Here is a 23561-nt window from a genome sequence, read left to right on the forward strand (position 1 = left end):
CTTGGGGAGTGCTGATGGACAGCAATCTTCAAGTCATGCCACAAATTTTCAATAGTATTTAGGTCGGGACTCTGACTGGGCCATTCAAGGACATTTACCTTTTTGTTCCTTAGCCACTCCACTGTAGCTTTGGCTGTGTGCTTTGGGTCGTTGTCATGCTGAAAGGTGAACTTCCGTCCCAATTTCAGCTTTCTTGCAGAGGGCAGCAGGTTTTCCTCAAGGACTTCTCTGTACTTTGCTCCATTCATTTTCCCTTCTATCCTGACAAGTGCCCCAGTCCCTGCTAATGAGAAACATCCCCATAACATGATGCTGCCACCACCACGCTTCACAGTAGGGATGGTGTTCTTTGGGTGATGCGCTGTGTTGGGTTTGCGCCAAACATAACGCTTTGGATTTAGGCCAAAAAGTTAAATTTTAGTGTCGTCACACCACAAAACTTTTTGCCACATAGCTACAGAATCCAATGAGTGTTTTTTTGCATACTTCAAAACGTGATTCAAGGTGGGCTTTCTTAAGTAATGGCTTCCTTCTTGTCACCATACCATACAGGCCAGATTTGTGGAGTGCTTGGACTATTGTTGCCACATGCACACTTTGACCAGTCTTGGCCATAAAAGCCTGTAGCTCTTGCAAAGTTGCCATTGGCCTCTTGGTAGCCTCAGTGTATCAGTTTCCTCCTTGCTCAGTCATCCAGTTTGGAGGGATGGCCTGATCTAGGCAGGGTCTTGGTGGTTCCATACACCTTCCACTTCTTAATAATCATCTTGACTGTGCTCTAAGGGATATTCAAGGCCTTTCTTATTTATTTTATACCCATCCCCTGATCTGTGCCTTTCAACAACTTTGTCCTGGAGTTCTTTTGAAAGCATCTTGATGCTCATGGTTGAGTCTTCGCTTTGAAATGCACTGCTGAACTGATCCTGGAACTATGTGAAATCACAACTGAGCTAATTTACGAATGCTATTACAAGGGGGGTGGACACTTATCCAACCAAGCTATTTCAGCATTTATTTAATTAATTTTCTACAAATTTCTAGAATATTTTTTTCACTGGGAAGTTGTGGGGTAGAATGTGTAGATAAATGGAAAAAATAACTATATTAATTTCAGGTTATAAGGCAACAAAAAATGAAAATGTTGATATACACACACACACACACACACAGAGCATCAAAAGAAACGTATCACTATTATAACACATTTATTTTCGAAAAAGAATAAGGTATATAAATGATGGACATTGACAAAATGTTTTTGGTTTCTTTTTAACCACTTGATCATTCATCCTTGACCAATACATGCTTGAGTGACTATGACTGAAGAATATGCACTTATCACCTAATTAGACAGTTGATTTGACACTGGATATGGAGTGATTTCAGCTGCTGAATTGCATGCTTGAATAAAAGCAATAATGAAAATCACTGGACCAAGAGTCACAACATCTGTCTAAGATCGAAAGATCATTGTACAGCACCTTTGTGATGTCAATTGTTAATCAGCACAAAAAAAGTCACCGCAACTGCTCTAGACGAACACACGCTGTCCTCTGAAGTGTGTGCCATTAGCCGCCCGCTTCTTTACACGCTGCAGGCTCACCATGCACCACCTCAGAGCCACAGCGTTGGAGGATAATGCAGCTCTGGGCAGCTTACAGACAAGCCTGCAGGTGCTCGGTCAGACCACAGGGGTCGCTGGTGAACGGTGAGCCGAGGACACCCTGGCCAACCTAAGCCGCCCTCCCCCTGGGAGAAGCTCAGCCAATTGTGTGCCGCCTGGTGTGAGCTTCCATCCACAGTCGGAAATGCAATAGCCTGGACTCAAACCGGCGACGTCCAGGCATCCTGCACTCCAAACGGACCGTCTTTACTGGATGCGCCACTCGGAAGCCCCTACACACACACACACACATATTATTTACAGCAGTGGTGGACAACTATTGTACTGCAACCCATCTGAACTGGTCTTCTATGGGAACACAGACTTAAACATTGGTACACCATCAGTTTATTTACAAAGCAATATTAGGCTTTGATTTTGCTAATCATTTTTTTAAATGTTGCTCTACAAGGTCTATTAAAAAAAAAAAAAAAACTGCTACAGTCAGTATCCCCTACCACAATACCACCTATTGTTGCTGTAGGTCTGAAATCAGAATTTTTACATTTTAGTCATGTAGCCTGTCTATTTACAATGTAAAAAAAAGGAGAATTATAGGCATTTACATAAAATTCCCCCAAAAAAGCATTTATCGTTATCAAAATTGTTTCTTGTTTTGTAATGTGTTAAATGTAACAAAATGCTTTACCTGAACAAGGAATTTGTTGACTATTAAATTTACTAATTATTATAGACATAATGTGCAACACAATATGTAACTAATTTGCATTTGATGCCAATAGGAACATTCCAACCATGACAGCATAGTCACTCGAGGAGCAATTTACAAACACGGTATCTTTCCCTGCTTATGCAGCCCATAAGCCTCATCTTATAAAGTGTGACAGCTCATTAGAAATTTTATTCTACAAATCCTACAGCAATTCAACACATCAAAACACACCGTTTTAGGCAAATGACCTTGAAAAGTGTAAAGCTAGAAGCAGACAGCCTCTTTTTTTTTTTTAAACTTTATGCCAGTGGAATTATGATGTCACAAAGCAAAAAAGGCATATGCCTATTTCTACAAGAGCTTTTAGTTTAAACCTATTAACCAAGGGTATTTTTTAAAATAATTTGTTTGGATGACGCAAAAGACATCACCTCCAAATATATATATATATATATGTATATATATATATATATACACACACACACACACACACACACACACACACACACATACATATATAAGTCAATTTTAAAATGGCCTTAAAACATCTGAGCTACAGGTGTAGGTCAGAAAATTTAGGATAAACTATTAAAACTGATACTGTATTAGAATTAACTTAACTGAAGCTGTGACGACTTCAATGGACTTTAATTTTGCTAGAAAATATTAATTACTAGTATTTAATTTAAGAGACATACAAAAGCCCAGGGTTTTGCAAAATGGAATCAAGTTGATCGCATTATACTTCCTTATGAAGTGATCACTGGGTATTCAAACATGAACAAAAAATACAGGGATGTGATTTGACTTCACTCCCTGTTTACTAAGGCATTCAATCCACTCATTAGTACAATAGCTTGGGTGCCATTATATTTGTTCATAGGTTTGATAGAAGTAGCTTTAAATGTAAAACTGAAAAGACATGGAATTATGTAAACTTGGTCAATGAGCCTACTTCAACCTGCTGTTCTAGGCAGCCAGGCTAAATAAAACCAATGGGTAGCATTAGTTAAGCGGTAAAAGAACAGAAGTGAATTGAGTAATGTAATTAAAACTTTTTGTTTGTTTGTTTTTATATTAAAAAAAAAAAAGAAATCAACAGATCAGATTTGTGACAAGAACAATGCAATATGTGCCAGTCTCGACCCTCTGCTAACATCTATTTAAATGTAGCACTAAATAAATAAATAAAGATTTAGGGTATTTGGGATCTTCTTGTAAATGCCAGGTGAATCCACAATGTAAAGACTACATGTTACAACCTAGGAGGAGACGCAATTCTTTGATGCAAATAAATAAATAAAAAATAGAATCAACTTCAGTTTGATTGCATGCTATAAAAAAAAAAAAGGGTTTAGTAAACGTGTCGAATATGGATATCAGACTACAGTTATTTGGCCAAAAATAAGAAAAAACACCCAGTGAAATGGTCTTGCAACCAACTGCCTAAACATTCCGTCATTTCTTTAAATGCTTAACTAACACGTATGCAGTGAAGGACCATTTTAAATGATGCAGCTCTACTACTATAACCCCTGAGAGAAGACATTTGGACAGTACGTTTAAAAAAAAAAAAATCAGAGAAACCTTTAAAAACTTTATTATACAACAGTAAAAAAAAAAAATAAATAAACATACCAAAGAGATATCAGGGCTTCTCTGTTTTCTGTAATTTAAAAGCAGTTTTCACAAAATGGCAAGAAGCAGCAGAAATGCTAAGACAAGGCCAGTCTGATAGCAACAACAGTGTTTTATGTTTGATAAATTATATAGTTTTAAGAAATCCCATGAAAAATCAAGACAAGCCAGAGTAATATATACATCATTAACATTTCTGTTCGTTTAAACTGTCAGCACCAAAAGCAGGAAGTAGTATAATTTATTTAATCTCTCAGGGGCTTTTTGCTTCAGGTGAAAAATACTCATACGGTTGAAATGTTCAAAACCTCTACAGATTACAACTAAAGTTGGCCTCTGTCTGTTCTTTTGACTCGGCATTAAATCTACAGTTATTTAATTTCAAGGCTTCTTTAGTTTTACGACAGATTTCCTAGATCATAATAGTACACTTGGGACTTCCACTGCTGTACAAGGACAATTGTACTGACCCCAGAGTCAAAACCTAAGAAATGAGTAACATTCACATAAATCTCCTGCCACTTATGTATAAACAACATTTAAACTCTAAGTATCCACAAAAAAGTAAACCCACTAATATAACAGACTGACACCTCAATATACTCCCGGATTCTTATACTCGTACATAACAGCCACTTGTAATAATCACAATAGGATAAGCTCTCAAGACATATTTAAAATTCAAGTGGGATATTAGATCCCCTGATGGGGGATAGAAATCTATATTGCAAGCAACAAAAGTTCTCTGTTTAAAACTGAACAAAAATATAGAAAATCATAATTCATTTCTCAAAGTTTACTTATTACTGTGAAGAAATGTGTTTTAGCATTTGCTGAAAGGCAGTAGTCAAATAAAAGGGAAGGAAGGTATGACAAATAAAGGAAACACAAAACTAATCGAGTTAGCAATACAGATATATTGTATATACGCAGTGCGGTTTAAGACTACAAGGCACCTACAGTAGGTTGTACTACATGTTGTCCTGAGGGAAGAAACCAGTGACCTTCGGATTATTGTAGTAAATAAGAGGTGTCCTTACCGCTCCCTGTTGAATTTGAGGGAATGAAGAATGGCCGGTCGTTTTTGCCGCAGGTTCCAGAGGTGAATGCTGTCATCTGCCAAGGCACTCACGAGGGCTCCCTAGCAAAACAGAGAAAGACTATGTCAACCTGCAGATCAACACTTCAACTACTTTACAAAACACACATTTGCTCAAAAACCTCCCTTTGGTTTAATCTTTGTGCAATTCACCATGGTCAGAACAGAGGATATCATAATGGTTAAAAGCTTTCCAGATGAGCAGGGACTGCTTACAGTATACTAAAAGCATTGTTTTTGAAATGGCATATCCATAATAAAATCTTGTCTATATACAGCACAGGCACCACTGGAGTGCAGATAATTAATTTTTATTAAGCAGCTTTTCTTTGTGACGTACAAGAACAGTAGAACCTTAAACTCCCGCTGGTAACCTGTCTTCCTGTGTCCAATGTTCTTGTGCCCAGTTGTCAATGAAAATGCATTGACTAGCCCTCAGTCTTTGACATCTACAGTGCAGTGTAGTGCTGTGTGTATACTGTAAAAGGTAATGGTTTCTGTTTTAATTTCTACCTGAGGTTTCTTGTCAAGTGAAAATTATACAATTTTACATTTGCAATTTCACTATACAAACAATTAGACTTTACTCAGTTTGATCCCAATTAGTTAATTTTGTGTAGACTACTGGGGTTAGCATATCACGGCCTCTTTTACTCTCAAAAAACATGTGAAGAAAGATATTCAAATATATTGTCTCAAATTTCTCAAGACATCATGAAAAAAATAGGATTTTTTATACTGTGCTCAGCATCATCCCCTCCTGCATTTCATGAATATTAATGTGACCCCTTTTGCTGGAGTCATTAAGAGTCACTGCAACTGGCAGATAAGTGGCTGGAGCAGCAAAAGGCTCCCTCGGGCCCAAGGCCTGCTACTGCTGACTGGCAGGCTGGAAGGTGGGTGGAGTACAGAGGGATGAAGATAGGGGTTTGCTTAGCAGATGCTGATAGTCTGTGAGCACTAAAGCTATACAGCCGTAATAAGGTTTATGAGTTACTTTGACCAAACTTCATACAAAATATCAGGCCAGGGTGAAATTACAGGCATTATTAACATTAGGTAGCTAGATTGCGACAGATATTTTCCCAAAACAAACATTAAAACTTTGAAGCTACAGTGTACAGTGCAAAAGAACATCATGAAAAAAAAACATGAGGGGAAAAACTACATTTTAAAAAAATCGCTACATTTAAAAAAATATATAAACACATGAAATTTTTGGTCCACTAAAATAAATGGCTTTACATAATCTCTGTAAAGTAAGAAATTGGTGTCCATTATGAAAACAAAACATGAAATAATAAATTAACATAGCATCCAAAGCAGCACTATAGCATTAAAATATTCAATACAAACAAATGCGTGAGTTACAAGCTCTTGTAGTGTGTGTGTGTGTGTGTGTGTGTATATATATATATATATATATATATATATATATATATATATATATATATATATATTATAATCAATCAGACTGTGGAGTCTGTATCATCTGATTTGAAACCACATAACTGTCATCTTCTGAACCCCATCGATGATGACAAGCAATTGTCTGAATCATTAATACATAGAGCAACTACTCCTAGCTAGTTTTTTCTATTCACGTGAGCTGTGATATTTCCCCCTCAGGCATTATTTGAGCATGAGTTATTAATTACCAGAAATTAATGATGAAAATGTTACTTTCAGCTAAATATTGGGGGGGGGGTGTTTGGGGTTGATCATTCAAACCGGGGCATTGACTCGTTCAAACCGGGGCATTGACTCGTTCAAACCGGGGCATTGACTCAGCAGAATCCGACAGATAGACAGATTTGCTTAATAAATTAAAGAACAAAAAAAAGTAACCAAACATATTGCCTCCTTAATAACATAACTGTGATAATTAAATCCATCTACATAAAGGATGAATTCATTGATTTTCCAGGTAGTCTTTCAGATGCAAACCGAGGAAAGATGCATCTATTCAGCTTGACACAACATCCAACTTTATCGAAGTTCTAGGCTGACGGACATCCATACATCATTTCAAATCTGCTCAACACTACTCTATCAGATTATGATCCAGTGACTGTCTTGCTCCAAGACTAGGTTGACAGATGTGTTTTCTTACAAGACAGACTCAGCTTGATACGGTATGTTGTGTGTCTTTGGGTGTGATGAACAGCTCCTAATTCCCCCAGTCTTAAGTCTCACACAGTCCATCAGGTCCAAAGGAAACCATACAACTGCACAATTAAATGTTTGCACCACATGCTTCACTGCAGGCATTGTGAATTACTAGTTGCACTAGACTAGTCTCCTTCATGTGCATACTGCTTTGTGAACAATAAACAAAGACTGGCTTTGATACAGACTTTTCCTCGCAAGCCAGGTGTAATTTTTTTTTTTTTTAACTAAATGTCAATCAATCACATTTCTTCTATATGTGTCCAAGTAAATCCTAGACAGGTAAAATGAATCTGACAGCTGTGGCACTTTCTTCCAAATTCTCAAATTCTATACATTTGTACTGAGTAGCAGTGATAATTCTTTGAGCTCTACCATTATGACCAGCAGCCTGCCCCTAAGAAAATCTGACTAAGCAAGTTCATTCACATGATCAGTTTTTCCAACAGCTTAATTTGCATGATGACATGGAGTGAACGACTGCAGACTGAAGTGGATATACTGCAAGATGTCAACACTTTACCTATTGTAACTGTGCCAATATTTTGAATGCTTTCACTGTTGGAAAGGATTAGGAAAAAAGGGAGTCTTGCACAGAGTTCCCTCCACAGTTAAAATGTGCACATTTTTTGCAATAACTGGCAACAGCCTTCGCAAATTATCAAATATCAACTCAATCGAGATTCCAAAATCAAGGTGAACATATAATTTTGAGTGCATTCTTTCAAAGCGTTAACATAGGAATATTTGCGTCTGTTGACTTTTGCAGCTGATTCGCCGATTTCCCTCTAAAATTACATGGCACATTCATGCAGAGCTCGCTACCACCTGCATAGATCGGCTTAAAAGCTCTGAGTCCGCATGAACGTAACCTGCAGTAGCATTAATTAAACACTTGTTCATCGTGTGAAAATGGTATCTGCTTTCCAAGGCTGATGGAAAGACATCAGGTATCAATGGGTGCAGATCATAAGAAAAACTACACCTGGCAGTTTGTGGATGCATTAAATGAACCAGTGGAGTCAGAAATTGTGAATGCTTTGTGAAAGTCGAGGTTTATATATTTTATATATTTTATACAAAAGCAACAGAGTAGCAGCTGCTGCTTTTCATAAAATATCTGTCACAAGTTAGTTTATATTTAACGTGAACTCCCTGTCCTACATTTACTAATTGTGAAAATATATACTCTATTAAGGATTAACAACATGGCAGCAGTAACTCACTAGTAAAAACAGAAATTTTAATTAATTTAATTTTAAATCTGATTTACTATCAAAAGGCATAGCAGCACAAATTCTTTAGCGTTAGCGAGCTACAAGTCACTACCACCCATAAAGAAAATGAGTTTCTGACAAAAGCTCTCAGATGTGTATTCGATTTAAATATAACCACTTACATTACTGGCATATTTGTTGATTCATCGGTTTGTTTTCTTTTTACAAAATGCGTCCAGACATAGCTAATACATAAGACACAAATATAGCTACGGTTTATTGCAAAGTTGGCTAAATGTTCTGCATTATATTTCTTAGCAGATGCCCTGGATAAACTTACAATTGTTACAAGATATTGCATTATTTTTACATACAAATACCCATTTATTCAGTTGGGTTTTTACTGGAGCAATCTAGTTAAAGTACCTTGTTCAAGGGTACAACAGCAGGGTCCCTCGACCCTCCAGTTAGGAGTCCAGAGCCCTAACCACTACTCCACACTGCTGCCCTCTGTAGGTAAATCAGATCGCTAATTGCAAATGTAAAAAAAAATAACTAAATAGCAGCTGCATAAGCTGGTTGCTTGCGTACCTTGCAGTGAAAGAAAAGTTCCTGTATGGATGCTGTTGACGCGCTGTAATTTCGATAATATAATATCGAAGACGTAAGATCTCATATCTCAGGCGTCTAATCACCAATCTTTTTTTTCATAACCATGACAACGGTACTGGGGTGGGTGGGACAGATATATATTTTTGAACCACAAGGATGAGCTAGACTTGCCGTAGTGGATTACATTCTGATACAGTTTGGGATGAAACGTTTTTAATTGTCAATCGCTCCATAACTGGGTGGGGCTGGGGGCAAAATGGGTGGGCCTAGGCCCCTCAGCCCCAAAAATGGCAAATTATAAATGGCTTGGATAAATTAAGTGTTGTGATTGGCTGAACAAGATAACATGACCATGCAGTAATAACTGTATTACCGGATGGCTATGACATCACAGACCAACTTACTTACCTGATCTATTAATATTACTACGCCTTAATAGCAACAATTACCTAAACAGTGTTTCTGTAGGTAAAAATGTCATCATACAACTGAAAGGGACTATTTTTTCTCAGTGGAAGGATACATAATATATTTCTTATTTTTTTCATTAAAGCTAGTTTGTGTAATTATTTAAAAGAAAAATAAATAGCCATTTTATAAGTGAAATAACCCACTCCAGAGCGCACTCCCTGTCGTGGGGTATTTCTTACATTGTATTCTTTAGTAAAACAAGATGGCGGCCAGACCTACATTTCATTCTTGAATTTAAAACCGCTTCAGTTGAAAAATGGTTTATTTGATTAACTCCAAAGTTCTTAAAGGCCTCGTTACTATAACACAAGTTTGATACAATAATACTGCCTCAGTATCTAAAAAACTTACAGGGAACACTGGTCTTGCTTTAAAATAGCTACTCATCTAGGGAATGCTGATCTCTGTACATTTAATGTTTTTGTAAACAAAATAAAAACAAAGAATCCCCAATGACACAGCATAGTGCATTAAAACTCTGGTTATTGAGGGTCATTCCAGTCCTAAATGCCAAGAGGTCCTAAATTATTTCATTGATGATCAGGAATTGAGACTGGAATAGCCCTCAAGGACTGGAGTAGAGTACCACTAGTGTAGTGCACCAAGTCATTTTTATAACATAGCTGTTTTACCTGTGTGCTGTCAAAACATGTATTGTGACACATTTCTATTAAAAGTCGAACAAATTTGGACAACATGTAAATGTGAATTCATAGTACTCTTGTTATATCGTTACCTTCTTGCACTGTAAAACCATAAGTTTGAATGTTGTATGTTTAGTTGTTGAAACGTATACTTTAGTGTTACCACAATAAACAGTACAGTTCAGAATATACAAGTATTACAATGTGTGGCTTAATATTTGTTTAATTCTTAAACATTTATTTTACATTATGTAACAAAACTGTCAGTATATTGAATTGTCTAAAAACACTCTCCACACCTAACCCACAATGTTATAGTGCATATTAAAAGCCCAATATTTACATAACCCTGAAATTCAGAATCTGAAAGTGCATCAGTGGAGGTTTTGTTACATTGTTCTTATAGCTGAACTTGAGAAAAGCCTAGAATACTTTTGGTGTTGCAGATGAGATGCCAATACCTCAAATCATGCGGTTTCCATCACTGAGCAACTATTCAATATCAGGGTCAATGTCAAGGTCATGTTAATATTAAGGACTGACGTGCTCTTAAATTGTCAGTAATTTACGATTAACTAAACCGTGTCATTAGAAAACATTATTTTCTTTAAGAAACTCATTCTTTACTTCCTTGTGCAGTTGGTTATCAATTATTATTATTATTATTATTATTATTATTATTATTATTATTATACTATGTAACACAATTTTTGTTCCTGGGTAGTAAGTGTTATTTCCTAATTGCTTATGTCTCAAAAGTATAGAAAATAGCTATTATTCCCCACAAACTTTGCTTTTGTGACCAGGACAGTGATATTTCAAAATATCACTATTTCCAATGGGAAAACGGGCAAATGTGTGTCTTTTCGTTCACATAAAGTCAGAAAAAAACAACATATGAATCCAAATTAACATGTATTTATACTAAAGTAATACAAAAATGACTACAAAAGATTTAGAAGCGAGTAGTTTTTCGAGATTTACGATTATACTGTATTTACTGTGAAAAACTACTCACTTCTAAATCTTTTGTAGTCATTTTTGTATTACTTTAGTATAAATACATGTTAATTTGGATTCATATGTTGTTTTTTTCTGACTTTATGTGAACGAAAAGACACACATTTGCCCGTTTTCCCATTGGATATAGTGATATTTTGAAATGTCACTGTCCTGGTCACAAAAACAAAGTTTGTGGGGAATAATAGCCATTTTCTATACTTTTGAGGCATAAGCAATTAGGAAATAACACTTACTACCCAGGAACAAAAAAAATAAATAAATAAATTTGTTACACAGTGTTATTATTATTATTATTATTATTATTATTATTACTACTACTACTACCTTGGTGAGTATATATTAAGGTTATCTTGCAAAGCCCTCACAGATGCTGGCTGCATTTTTGTGTTCACAGATCTAATAATGATTGTGCAGCCAGTAGTGAAGTAAGCTTGTTTACTCTTCATGGCCAGTCTTCAATACAAATACCCATGAGCAATTATTTTCAAATCATCATCAGTGGGCCTACAGAAACAAAACTATAAAACAGTAAAATTGTAATTCATTATCTTAAAACAAATGCAAAACGTAAGGGTAAGTGGAGATCAAATATTAAGAATTGCTTACCTGTAACTATCAGGGTTCTCAAATTACTGTCACACCAAATCACAAACTGTCAGCCAGAGTCTACAGAGTTTGTGGCTTTCATTAGAGGTCTGACAGCTTGGAGAGCAAACAGAGGTAAACAACCCAAATGCTTGGACCAGTGCTGAACCTCTCCCAGAGATATACTATGCTATTACTAACCTCATTAATCAGGAACTGGAGCTGGATCACCGCTGCTCCGTTGTCATGCTGGCAGTAGCACTCGACTCCTGGGCGGCCAAAGCTGACATCCGTTTGGTCAAGGAATAATTTGCATGAATATTACAAAAGGTAGAGCAGCAGATGAATGGCGTCAACAATAACAAAAGTGATACAAAGCTGGGAAAAAGATATCATGTATTTGGGTGGCCCTGTGGCTTCTTCCCTGCTATTCATATAAAAAACACTTGTACTGCATTAGTCACACCTGACCTGTACCTGATAAAAGGTTGTAAAATTTCATTTTAACCACCTAATTATGCAGTTCAGTTATAAATGATCACTTTGCTATTGATTTAACATGTGAATCAAATTTACAGTAAAATGACCTAACTATGAAATAGGGTTAATTGGATGTTGACGCTTTATTATTTAAAACATATTCTGCTAACCCATTTCAGGTTTTTTTTTTTTTTTTTTTTTTTTTTTTTTTTTTTAACTATTTCAGTATCAAGAAACTTTACAGAAACTATCATACGATAACCCATGTTTGGAGCCATAATTAGTCCAATGAAACAACAAACACTATACTTTGGATTAATATGAATGCAGATTATAAACTAACATTTGGGTCAAGAGATAAAAACAGTCAGATGTCTTCTTTCTTTCACTTTGATTTTGCATCCCCTCCACCCTTGCAGTAACTGTACTACTTGACTGACTTATTCACTCTGGGGGCTCAAACTGCCTCGTCCACATGGCCAGGCAATTGTTCTTTGGCCAAGCGGGTTCAAGAAACAGAAAAAAATAAACCTTTAAATAACATATGCAAAGCATGATCAATGCAAGTCCATTGAATTCATTTTACTAGTGGTGGTTTTCGTGATCTCCTGAACAGATTCTTTACAAAACAGAAGGTTTAAAATGCTTACCTGTTCCTTTAGTGCTGGTTGTTTAGGGCTGCAGTAATGTGGATTGTATTGATACAGTTCCTTTTCTGGAAACACCAGCAGTGTATGAATGACATTCAAGATAGCGAATACATACTTTCAAGACCTTTTAAGCTGGTTTCACTGCCCTTTCACAACTGTCCTAATCACTGTGTAGTAATATTCCCAGTGGCTTTGCACACACAATTTTAGTTTGCAAAGCAACAAATGCTACAGTATACGGTATCACATTTCAAATTAACCCCCCACCACACACTGCACTCACATAGTTAACAGGGGTTTTCACAATGAACGAAAATGTTTAGGTTAAGCCACCCACTTTCAATCTGGATCAGCCACAAGTCTTGCTTCTTGTCAAAGTACTAAACATTCCTGGTCAGACATGTATGTTTAATGTTCCCATTATAGTAAAAAGAAACCCATAATTTAAAAGTGAAAGATAAGAGTTTTGGTTTGAAATAGTGAATCAGGGTTATTGTAACTAATGTATTGAGATTTTCTGTTTAAGTCACCGCATACTGTTGATGTTTTAAAACTGAGAAGTTTAAAAGCACCCCTATGGCTTCAATAGTGCTCTCAGAATCATATCTAAACGTCATGTACACCAAAAGTGGAACCATTCATTTGCAACACTATTATCAGACTCTCGGAGCAAATGTGGTATTTCTTACATCCACTAGGGGCAGTGTTGTAATCTACTCCAGATCAAGGGCACTGTTCATTTCAATGCAGATTGTCTTGGCATCAGCTAGTACATGCGCTTGCTGGCAAGTTTTCATGCCATCACCTGATCCTTTTTTTTTCTAAATATTTTCACAGGTTGTGTGGGTACATCAATAATAATATCCTGCCTACAAGGGTTTCTATAATACTACAGCGTGTAATATTGAATTGATTAGGCTACATTCACTAATATACACCAGTTTTTTTTTTATATATATATATAAATATATGCATGCCAGAATGTTCAATTCACTGAAAAATGATTTGTAAGTGTCTTTTGCTGCAAAGTGGGAAATGTGGTGCTGAAACAATTCATCATCATTCTTCTGTGTGTGTGTGTGTATATATATATATATATATATATATAGTGTTATCCCACAATATACAATCAAAATAACAGTGCATGATCCCTGTGACATACAGTACAATAACACCAAGGTCCTCACTGTTTTCCAATTTATTACAATACACTTCCATTGTCCTTACTATTACTGTAGCAGTTTTCTCCTGGATTTATCAGCCAAAATGCAATAGTACTACTGCACAGATAAACAAAGCGTATTGGATACAGCTGCAGTACCGCCTGGTGGAGCTACGTAATGACAAATTTTGTTTCTCGATTACCAATGGACCTGCATCTTAGCTGGTCTCTGTGATGGAGTAAAATTTCAACACATTGTAAAGGTTTGCAATGACTGAAACAAAATTATACAAAGTGAACCTAAACACAACAAACACATAAGAACTCTGATAGTGCAGCTGCTACATATACAATGTGTTTGTCTTTCTTGATCTGTATTTAAACCAGGTCGAAAATCAGTAGATTAAAATAGACAATACCCAGTAATGGCCAAATTAAAACATTCTACATATCTTTCGCATTTATTTTTGTATAAATTAACACTGACCTGTTAAATTCAGTAAAACTAAAACACATTACTTATCTCCTGAAGCCAAGGGCAAAAAACGCAAACAGTTTCCATACAGTAAGTGAAAACGAAAGAAACTTAAAAACTAGGTTACTACATATTTGCCTGTCATCTGTTTTGCCTTTCATTATAGCAGATTACAATTTTAACCACAGAGCACACAGGGAAGCCAGTATATGAATAGCTACGGTATTGTACCTGCCAGCAAGGTATGTCAGGAATTCCACCTTAGCAATACATAACTGTAGGTAACTGTACCTTTACATCCTGAATTTGTATCCACATTTCATTCAGCAACAGAAGGAGAATTACCAATTAACTGTGTAAAAACATGGGTCTAGTAGAGTTTCTGGATATACACAATTTCATTTTCCCCATCCCCAAATATTACAGTACATACTAATGTTCTGAATATAACGTGTACACTGTGTATTGCATGACTGCGCAGTTTCATTTACCGCTTCTAGTATAATGTGTAACACTTGTATATTGCACGACATGGCATGCCCTTTCAGCATGCTCAAAGCAGAGGGCTAAGGCTAACAATTACTGTATTCTCAGTAGGATAAACCATACTCTGAACAGTTTAAATCTAATTATCAATGTATCAGTTAATCATAAACTGTCCCTAATGTACCTAGAGGACTGTTTTAAAGAATGTTTTTTAAACTGACTCTTTATAAACTGTTCTTTGAAAACAGAGACTAAAACAACTAACCTCATACAAAGAACATACAAATAACAAAATTCATAGAGTACAGTAAAAATAAACAGGTATATAACAATCATCAAAATATCATTGATCTTTTGCATTCCATCAGATTACGCCTTGTTAATTAGATATATTTTGCCCTTTCTTCAGAAATATAATCTACAGTTTAGGAAATATACACTGCAACACAATGCTTGGAAAACAGCTACTAGTGTATCAGGAATAGGTTGGCTGAGAAATACTTTATTTCATCACTATTTTTCAGGTTTTTTTTAGTACTGTACCTCTCAGCAGACTTTTTACATTGTGAATATTACATTTCTTAGGAGGAAAAACATAAATCAACAAAATATTATAAATAAGTAAAATATATGGAAAAGCAAGTTAATGTTCCTCTAGCAGACCCTTTCAAGCTGTATTTAGTTTTATGAGTATGGAGGCACTGGTGTCTGTCATCACTACAGTACTTCAAAACAAGCTTTGCATGGTACAGTAAGAGCTTTCTGAGTGGAAGCTACTGAGAGAGTGAGAGAGACAGAGAGAGAGAGAGAGAGAGAGAGCGCGCTTTTCCTAATGACATGATTACAGAGTACATGGACCCCTTGTACCGTCACAATTCCTTCTTTAATTGTTCACTACAGACCATTGAACAAGACCCTGGAAAATCGGGAGGTAAAAAAACTACAGCCAACCACCCACAGACCCATTACAGTCGAATCCATCTGCTCGATTATCAAAAGAGCTGTTTGCATGCAATTGAACCAATTTTACAAGGCCTGGGTGCATTCATCTCCTTTTAGTGAAATGTATTCATATTGCTGAAATCAAGAGCTCACATTCACATGACAAATTACAGTTCTCAAGCACCGACTAGAAAGCAGTTTTAGGGATGAACCACCATTCAGAATCACAGTTCCTGTCTATTTATGTCACTGAAATGTCAGCTACTGTACGTGATGCAAAGGTGTGTTTCAGAGACACCATCAGAAGATTCAGTAAGCATTACTTACTAATTACTTAGGAAACCAGTTTTTCCCTCTGACCTACAGTAGGAATATGCTTCATAATGTAGTATGCCTAAATATGCTTAACTAGGCTACAGAGTAGCATCCTGGCATTGGATATCAATGAGATTCAAAAAAATATGACATAAGAATGAGTAAGCAACATTTTTGTATTTTAAAATCTGCTCCTATTTATCAAACAGTACTCTTCTTACAATATTTTCTTAAGTGACATAGTTTAAAAATGTTATTTTCAGACTAGGAGATGCACAGGATTCTATACAATATATTAAAAAAAATTACATTTTGCCCAAAGCAAAAACTCAGGAGACAGCTAGTCCCATTGTTTAAGCTAAACTGAAAATTAAGTTTTCAGTGCAAGGTGTGGGAGGAATATATAAGCAGTTTTCTGAGCAGGTTTTAACAGAAACTGAGTACTCCACTGATCCCAAAGTTCACGCTGATCATATTCTCTCTTCCACAGCTTTCGAGGAAAACAGTTACAGGCTCAGCCTCTTAACAGATCAGACAAAGCAGGGCAGGCCTGTAACACAAAAATACTGCCTCCCACTCGATTTTAAGGACCGAGATCGTTTAAACACGATCATACTAAAGTGTCAGACTGGGACTGTGACCGGGTAACCACGATAAAAAACGCACTTTGTTTTTTTGATTTTCCAGGCCACCACACTTTGCTCTACAGATTGTTAACACATATCACTTGGAAAGGGGAGGGGATGAATTTCACTGCTTCCTTTTTTTTATGTGATGTCACTGAGACGGACCTTTAATTTTCAAAGGGCGGAGACATTTTCAGCAGGCACACAGAAACAAAACACGACAAACTAGTTTACCGCGAAGAAAAAAATGGTAACACACTGTAAATCATATAGCTATTTTGTGGGGGTTTTTAATACTTGTTTTCTATTTGATTTATTTTTATTCCTATTCTACCCTGCTCTTGGGTTTATGCTTATTGGATGGGGTGTGGGGTGGGGTACTTTTTCCAATAAACAAACTCTTCCAAAAAAAAAAAAAAAAAAAAACTGTAAAATCAGATGTATTTGACTTATAGGTTATATTACAACATTTATTCTGTCTTGTGTTTTACTACATATGTTTTTACAACATCTATAAATATCAAGAAATAAGTGGATATAAGCAGATACTATTTCATTAACAAAATTTACCAGGTATGTTTTTTTTTTTTCTTATTACTGATAATAACAGAATCTACTTAATTTATAAATATTTATTTTAAGAAAAAAAAAAAAAAAAGAGTAGTGTCCATTGTCCAAGACCCTGAGAGCCATTACGGTCATAGGTGAACCAATGTCTTATCCACTTGGTTACAAACATTAAACGTTTTTAAAGTTAAAAAGTTCAGGAAGTAGTGTAAGGTTCCTCATCAACGGTTATAGAATAACATGTTTTTACAACCTGTATCTCTAAGCAAAATTCATAAAAATTAACGTTTACATTTATATATTAAATTATAATTATATATATATATATATATATATATATATATATATATATATATATATATATATATATATAGTAGTTGAAAAAAAAAAAGCAAAGTTTGTATGGGTTCACCAATTCCAAGATGCTACTGTAAAAAATAGATTTTTTTAGTGAATTTTTATAGGCAGAGCATCAACAAGGCAAAAAACCCCCAAAAACTGGTCCTGGTGTAGCAAGGTTAAAAAGACTAGTGAGCACACCACAAGTACAATCTTCCACTAAATAGCACTATTGTTTATGTGCAATACGTATGAATGCACTGTGATGGCAGTGCACACCTTTTTAACTAGTAAGATAGAATATGAGACTAAACGTCAGTGTGAGGAATGTGGAGCAGAACTGAGACACAGGTACAAAAAATACTCAAGTGCTGCAATAAAGATAGTGTATAGAAACAAAATAGTAGTGTCTGAACATGGAAACGTTTATGTGTTGCACATGTACCATACAAAAACTTTAAGAAAGTTTAATAAGGGTCTTGAGAACAAAAGGGTTGAGAACGCAACAAAAAAGCAATAGGGAATTGAAAAGGTTGCCAAATCAAGCTGATAAAAGTTTGTTTGTGAACTGTGCAGCCTCCGGTAAACCAATGTAGGCTTTGCTGATATAGTACAAAGCCTTAGTTTTGAGTCATGTCAAAGAAAAACAGCAATTTTTTTCTCTAGTTTGTCTGCTGTATCTAGCACTAGTAGCACTGATTCTGCATCTACAGTAGGGTAGACATAGACTCCATTACTGTTGAAAATCGAGAATTTGTTGAAGATAACTTAATAATTAGTTCCCTGGTTACGTTACAATAAAGAAAAATAGAAAATGTATTGAAAGCAGGTCCAGCTGTTGAAGGGAAAACTTTTTTTTTTTTTCTGGAACCAACCATTTTAAGAAAGAGATTGCAAAAAAGCACTATGAAAGCAGAAAGCGTAAAAATCCTAGGGACTGCGTTACTGCAAAGTGTATTCCAACCCAGACACCGATTGCCAGAACAATGGTTCAATGCTACTGAAATGATGCAGAAAAAAATAAATAAAACTTAAGAGAATTAAATGAAATTCAATGCAGCCTGTATGATTGCAGTAAAAGAACTGCTATTCACTAAATTTCACCCTCACGTGCTAATAAGGAAAAATGGATTGGAGGTATAAAACATATGACAATGATACAGCATGTGCAGAGTTCACAGCAATCATTGTTGATGAAATGGGGTTCAAAGTGCAAATTACATTTCCATTCTGACTGTGGAACAGATGTATATGGGAGAGATAATGTAATGGTGTACTGTAGGTATGTTTATGCAGTTGTGGTAGTGAATCGTCTGGTAGGCTTAGCTGAACTAGTTCACTGTCATGCACAAGGAATCTTAAACACAACCAAGAATTTGCTCGGAAATGTTGACTATGAATGTCCAGATTGGTAGAGAGACCATGCTTTTGGAGCTGATGATTCCAGAGTCAATATGAGCGCTGCAGGGGGCTAGGTGCTTGAAAAGTGAGACTGGAGAGTATATTGCATAATTTCATGGCTTGCCTCATAGGCTTGAATTAGCAATGTTAAGTACTCAAAGATCAGTTTCAATGATTGCGAAAGTATATGAACTTTCTGCAGTTGGTGTGAAAAACATACCATTTCAGTCCAAAAATTAAGCGGACACCATCGACTGAAAGACAGCACTGGCTGCCTCACATTTATCGCGCTTTGTCTTTTTTTTTCAATCAAATGATGAGAACAGGGACAATATACTGCCGTGGATCACCACATGGAGCACCTTGCTTCAACTTCCAAAAACAGACATTAAGAAAGAGCAAAGCATGTTGTACAAGAAGTGGAAAAAACTTTGTGGAAACAAGCTTTGTAGGGTTTTGTAATTTTTTACATGATCTGTCAAAGCTTAGACTTACACTCCAAAAGAATAGTCTAATTTTACACCAAGCTGTTGCAGCAACTGAAAATTGTGCCTTGACAATTAAAAGTATGAAGGGGAAAAGCCATTAAAAAATTGAAAATCTAGGAGAATTTTTTTTCCAGCAAGTGGACTCCCAACCAGAGCCAGCATCAGGGTCAGTCAGGCAGAAGTAGGGGCACAGCCACCAGCAAAACATTTACCAGCATCTCATTTCAATATATTAAAAAGGAAACAAAAGTCCAAATTAATCCTGGCCAATTGATTAGACATTTTAACTGCTGGCAACACTGACTCAGATTGTGAAGAAGATCTGATCATTGTGTCTGCTTCACAGGCTTTAGTTAAGGGCACATTCCAATTAGCTCAAAGGGCTGAGTTAAGGAACACATTTCCAACAGCAGAACTGCAAGACATTTTAAATTCACTTTTAAAGAAAACATGGAGGACAGGCAAGGCAGAGCAAATCAGGCAGCACATATGAACAATGAGGTACCAAAACAGTGTGTACAAACATTACATTTCTATTTTTGTATCATTTTAGTGTTTTTCTTGTATTTTAAGCACTTGAATATGGAAGCAACCAACTTGCTCTTAAATTGGCACCCAACAACTGGATTTGGTTCCCCAAATTTTTGGCCTAGGAGCCATTGGCCCTTAAGGCAAAAAGCTTGCCTGGAGGCCAGCAAAGATGTAACAAAATGGTCATGGGAATCAGCTGATGCTGTCCTCAGTTATCAAGCACTGAATGTTTTAAATCACTGTATATAATGTGAGCAGCACTGCAAATCAATGAACCGCACTGTGAATCCTTTTTCACATTTCAAAACAATGGTTTGTGTGTAATTTAACAACTACACTGAAACAATATTACAGAGTTTACATCATGATGTTTGTGTATTTATTTTATTTATTTTTTAAGGATATACAGATTTTTTTCTAAAGATGCAGATACAAAAAAAAAAAAAAAAATTAAAAATCTAACGGTTCTCATCATGCTCTATAGAGATGTTTTCAGAAATACAAATACATGTCCCACACAAGGATTAGAAAATTAAGTATCTTTATAGAGATCTCAATGATACAGCAAGTCTGAAATGGACTCTTATAGAATAAGACATTCATCTTTTTACACCTGTTATTGTACGATAGGACAGATGGTCTTGCTTGATGGTACTCTAATCAAAACTACAGAACTGCGGGGGACCAGCTTCAAGCTGGCACACAAACCCCAGCTCCTTTACTTTCACTCAGCCCTTGTCCTTTGTACTGTAATTAGGAATCTGAGCTGTAGATAAATGGTGCAGTGATGGTAACCTATAGTAAGATAATTTGCTACCGTATCCTCAACTAGTATTTATTTAGGGGGTTATAAAAACAGAAAAAAAAGTGTAGAAGTAAATCAATTTAGCAGGTTCAATTCCTAAGTGTCTTGGGCGGCAATAAAACACTGTTGTTGTAGGATAGTTTTTCGTATATTATTTGTACTAGAATGTAAATTTGTTGGGTAGAAGTCTTGGTGACACGGTGCCGGGGACACCAGACTGGCGCAAAATAAATAGAATTTAATCCTATTTTTTTGCGATTTATCATGCAACAACAAGGGAATTGACCAATCTGAGAACAGCTTCAATGCTTGTGGTCCAGCGGGGTGAAGCCGTATCCAAAACGATGGAGGAAAAAATAACAGTGGGAAAATACCCAGAAGACAAAGATCATCGCAATTATAAAAAAAGATAGATTTGAAAGGTAATATATGAGAGTCGATTTCTATAGGACTGGATAAGCCTGATGTGTATGATTTATTGCCATATATGTTGAAATACCACACACAATTACAACATGTTGACGAATATTTACCAGTTTTGATCATAGTTTTGTCAATATAACTTTTACAGTTTCATTGATCTGGCAGTTTTCTAACCCGTTACATAGCCTCTGTGTCGCTTTTAGTGTGTATGGTCATGTCACAGCAAAATTGTCTTACCATCCAACAACAACAACAAAAAAATATTATCTGGTGTGTGACAGCCTTTAAAAATGTTATTTTAGGTCAAACAAATGAAAGGTCAACACCCCCAGGCAAAGAAACACTGCCTTCAAAATATTCCGCCACAGTGATAATCTCTAATTCTCTCTTCTAGCTGTTTACCCTTCTGGTTAAGTGGGCGGGACAGTATGAGCTCCCGGCTCCTCCCGACAGACCTCGCCTCTCCCAGTAATCTTCTAACCATGACAAACCCTTAGCAGGGAATATCACATGAGTCATGCCTTGCTATTGCAGTATGTGTACAAGGATTTTTATAACCCACTTTCCTTTACTTAATTGAGATGCATAGCGACGGATTGTTTACCCGGCCAAGGGCAGTTTGGCTAAAAAAAAAAATTAAAAATTGTTAATTTACTGATGAGTCATTGACGTGTTTGTTTCGAGAAAAATTAATTTTGAAAAAATAAAAAACAAGTTTATTTTATTATACAAAATTGTAATTACACTTATTTTTTTATTAGCTTGTTTTTAATATTATTTTATAAAACACTATCTTCTAGAGATTCAGAACAGAATTTACATATGCTGCTATTAGCCTCCACACAGCTAAGCCTCCAGCCCCCACAGAATGAAACTGACACCTGAACTGTACTTTCAAAAGGGCCTGTCTACACAAACTAAGATACCTTTCAGGTACTGCATTTTCTTCAGATACTGTAGCCTACTACACTGCTTTGATACTTATGTCTTTCTTTTAATCAATCAAGCCATCACATTACTATATTAGGTTGAAACATGCTTTGTTTTCATTTCACTGGTTTCCTGTGGCCTTTTTTGTAACTCGAAACTGACAGCGCTGTTAACTGGCGCCAAAGCTGGCACAGCAAGAAAATTGACTTTGTAACAGGTGTGCTGAAAACACATGTAAAATTGTATAAAACAATTCATTTGTGGGGTAGATACTCTAAAATCAGATACCCTATGAGCCACAATTAACCAATAACCTCCACCTGAAAATACACTAGATCCCTGCTGCAGATAACTTACTTCCTTGGGGTCAAGAATATAGCTTAGTTAATCCACTGAGCACATGTAATCCCATCAAGACCATTTACTGTACCATGATGTTATTGTTAAACAAGAAAATAGAGAGTACATAGTATTAACAGCAGTGGTATTCCATTTTGTTCTCTTCTAGTAGCATGTTAGAATCAATGAAGCAAAGTAAGTGGGCTGCAAAGATATCCCATTGCAGACATTTTTAAATATACTCTGGGACGCAGCTTTTTTATTTGGAATTGATTTTGCTTCCTAAATTATCCGTTGCTCAGGATGGAAATGTCATGCACCATACAAATAGTCATTAAACACTGTTTAGATTTATGTAACATCTGATTATGAGATCACCTCCTGAAGATCTGAAGGACATCCTGGCTTTTTCCCCAACCCCAAGTGTATTTCTAGAATTATTCTAGACTGACAGTTTTATATCAGTCAATGCTTTCCAAACTGCTTGAAGCATGAAAATAATTGTGTATGAAATTATTAAGTGCCTCACGTAATTAATGCATCCAGTTTAGCTGAATCAAAACTGTAGTCACAAAATGGCTTCTATAGGAGAATGGCAAGAATTGGAAAAGTTCAAAACATCACAGCTGCTGCAGAAACCATGTATAATCTGAACTTTCATTGGAAGTCTCTGGCTATTTTTAGAAAGACTATTTGCTATATTAAAAGATGTATCACCAACATTTTGCAAGGCTAAAAAAATCAGCAGCATTGCCGAACAGCCAAAACTAAAGTGGAGAAGGTAAATGAGAAGAGCTAAACTGACCAA

At 36.0% G+C, this 23561-nt stretch overlaps 1 protein-coding gene across 11 annotated transcripts in view; it reads right to left on the bottom strand.

The window, feature by feature from the left end:
• The window catches only part of LOC121316948 (syntaxin-binding protein 5), a 138812-nt gene that overhangs the window by 89870 nt on the left and 25381 nt on the right, over positions 1–23561 (bottom strand). For all 11 annotated transcript variants that reach the window (XM_041252350.1, XM_041252351.1, XM_041252352.1 and 8 more), the window contains 2 exons: positions 11996–12077; positions 5015–5115 (listed from right to left, as the gene is read on the bottom strand). In XM_041252350.1, coding sequence (XP_041108284.1) covers positions 5015–5115; positions 11996–12077 — 183 coding nt within the window. The remainder of the gene's footprint in view (positions 1–5014; positions 5116–11995; positions 12078–23561) is intronic.

The sequence above is a fragment of the Polyodon spathula genome, chromosome 6 (genome assembly GCF_017654505.1).
Source record: "Polyodon spathula isolate WHYD16114869_AA chromosome 6, ASM1765450v1, whole genome shotgun sequence".
NCBI lineage: Eukaryota > Metazoa > Chordata > Actinopteri > Acipenseriformes > Polyodontidae > Polyodon > Polyodon spathula.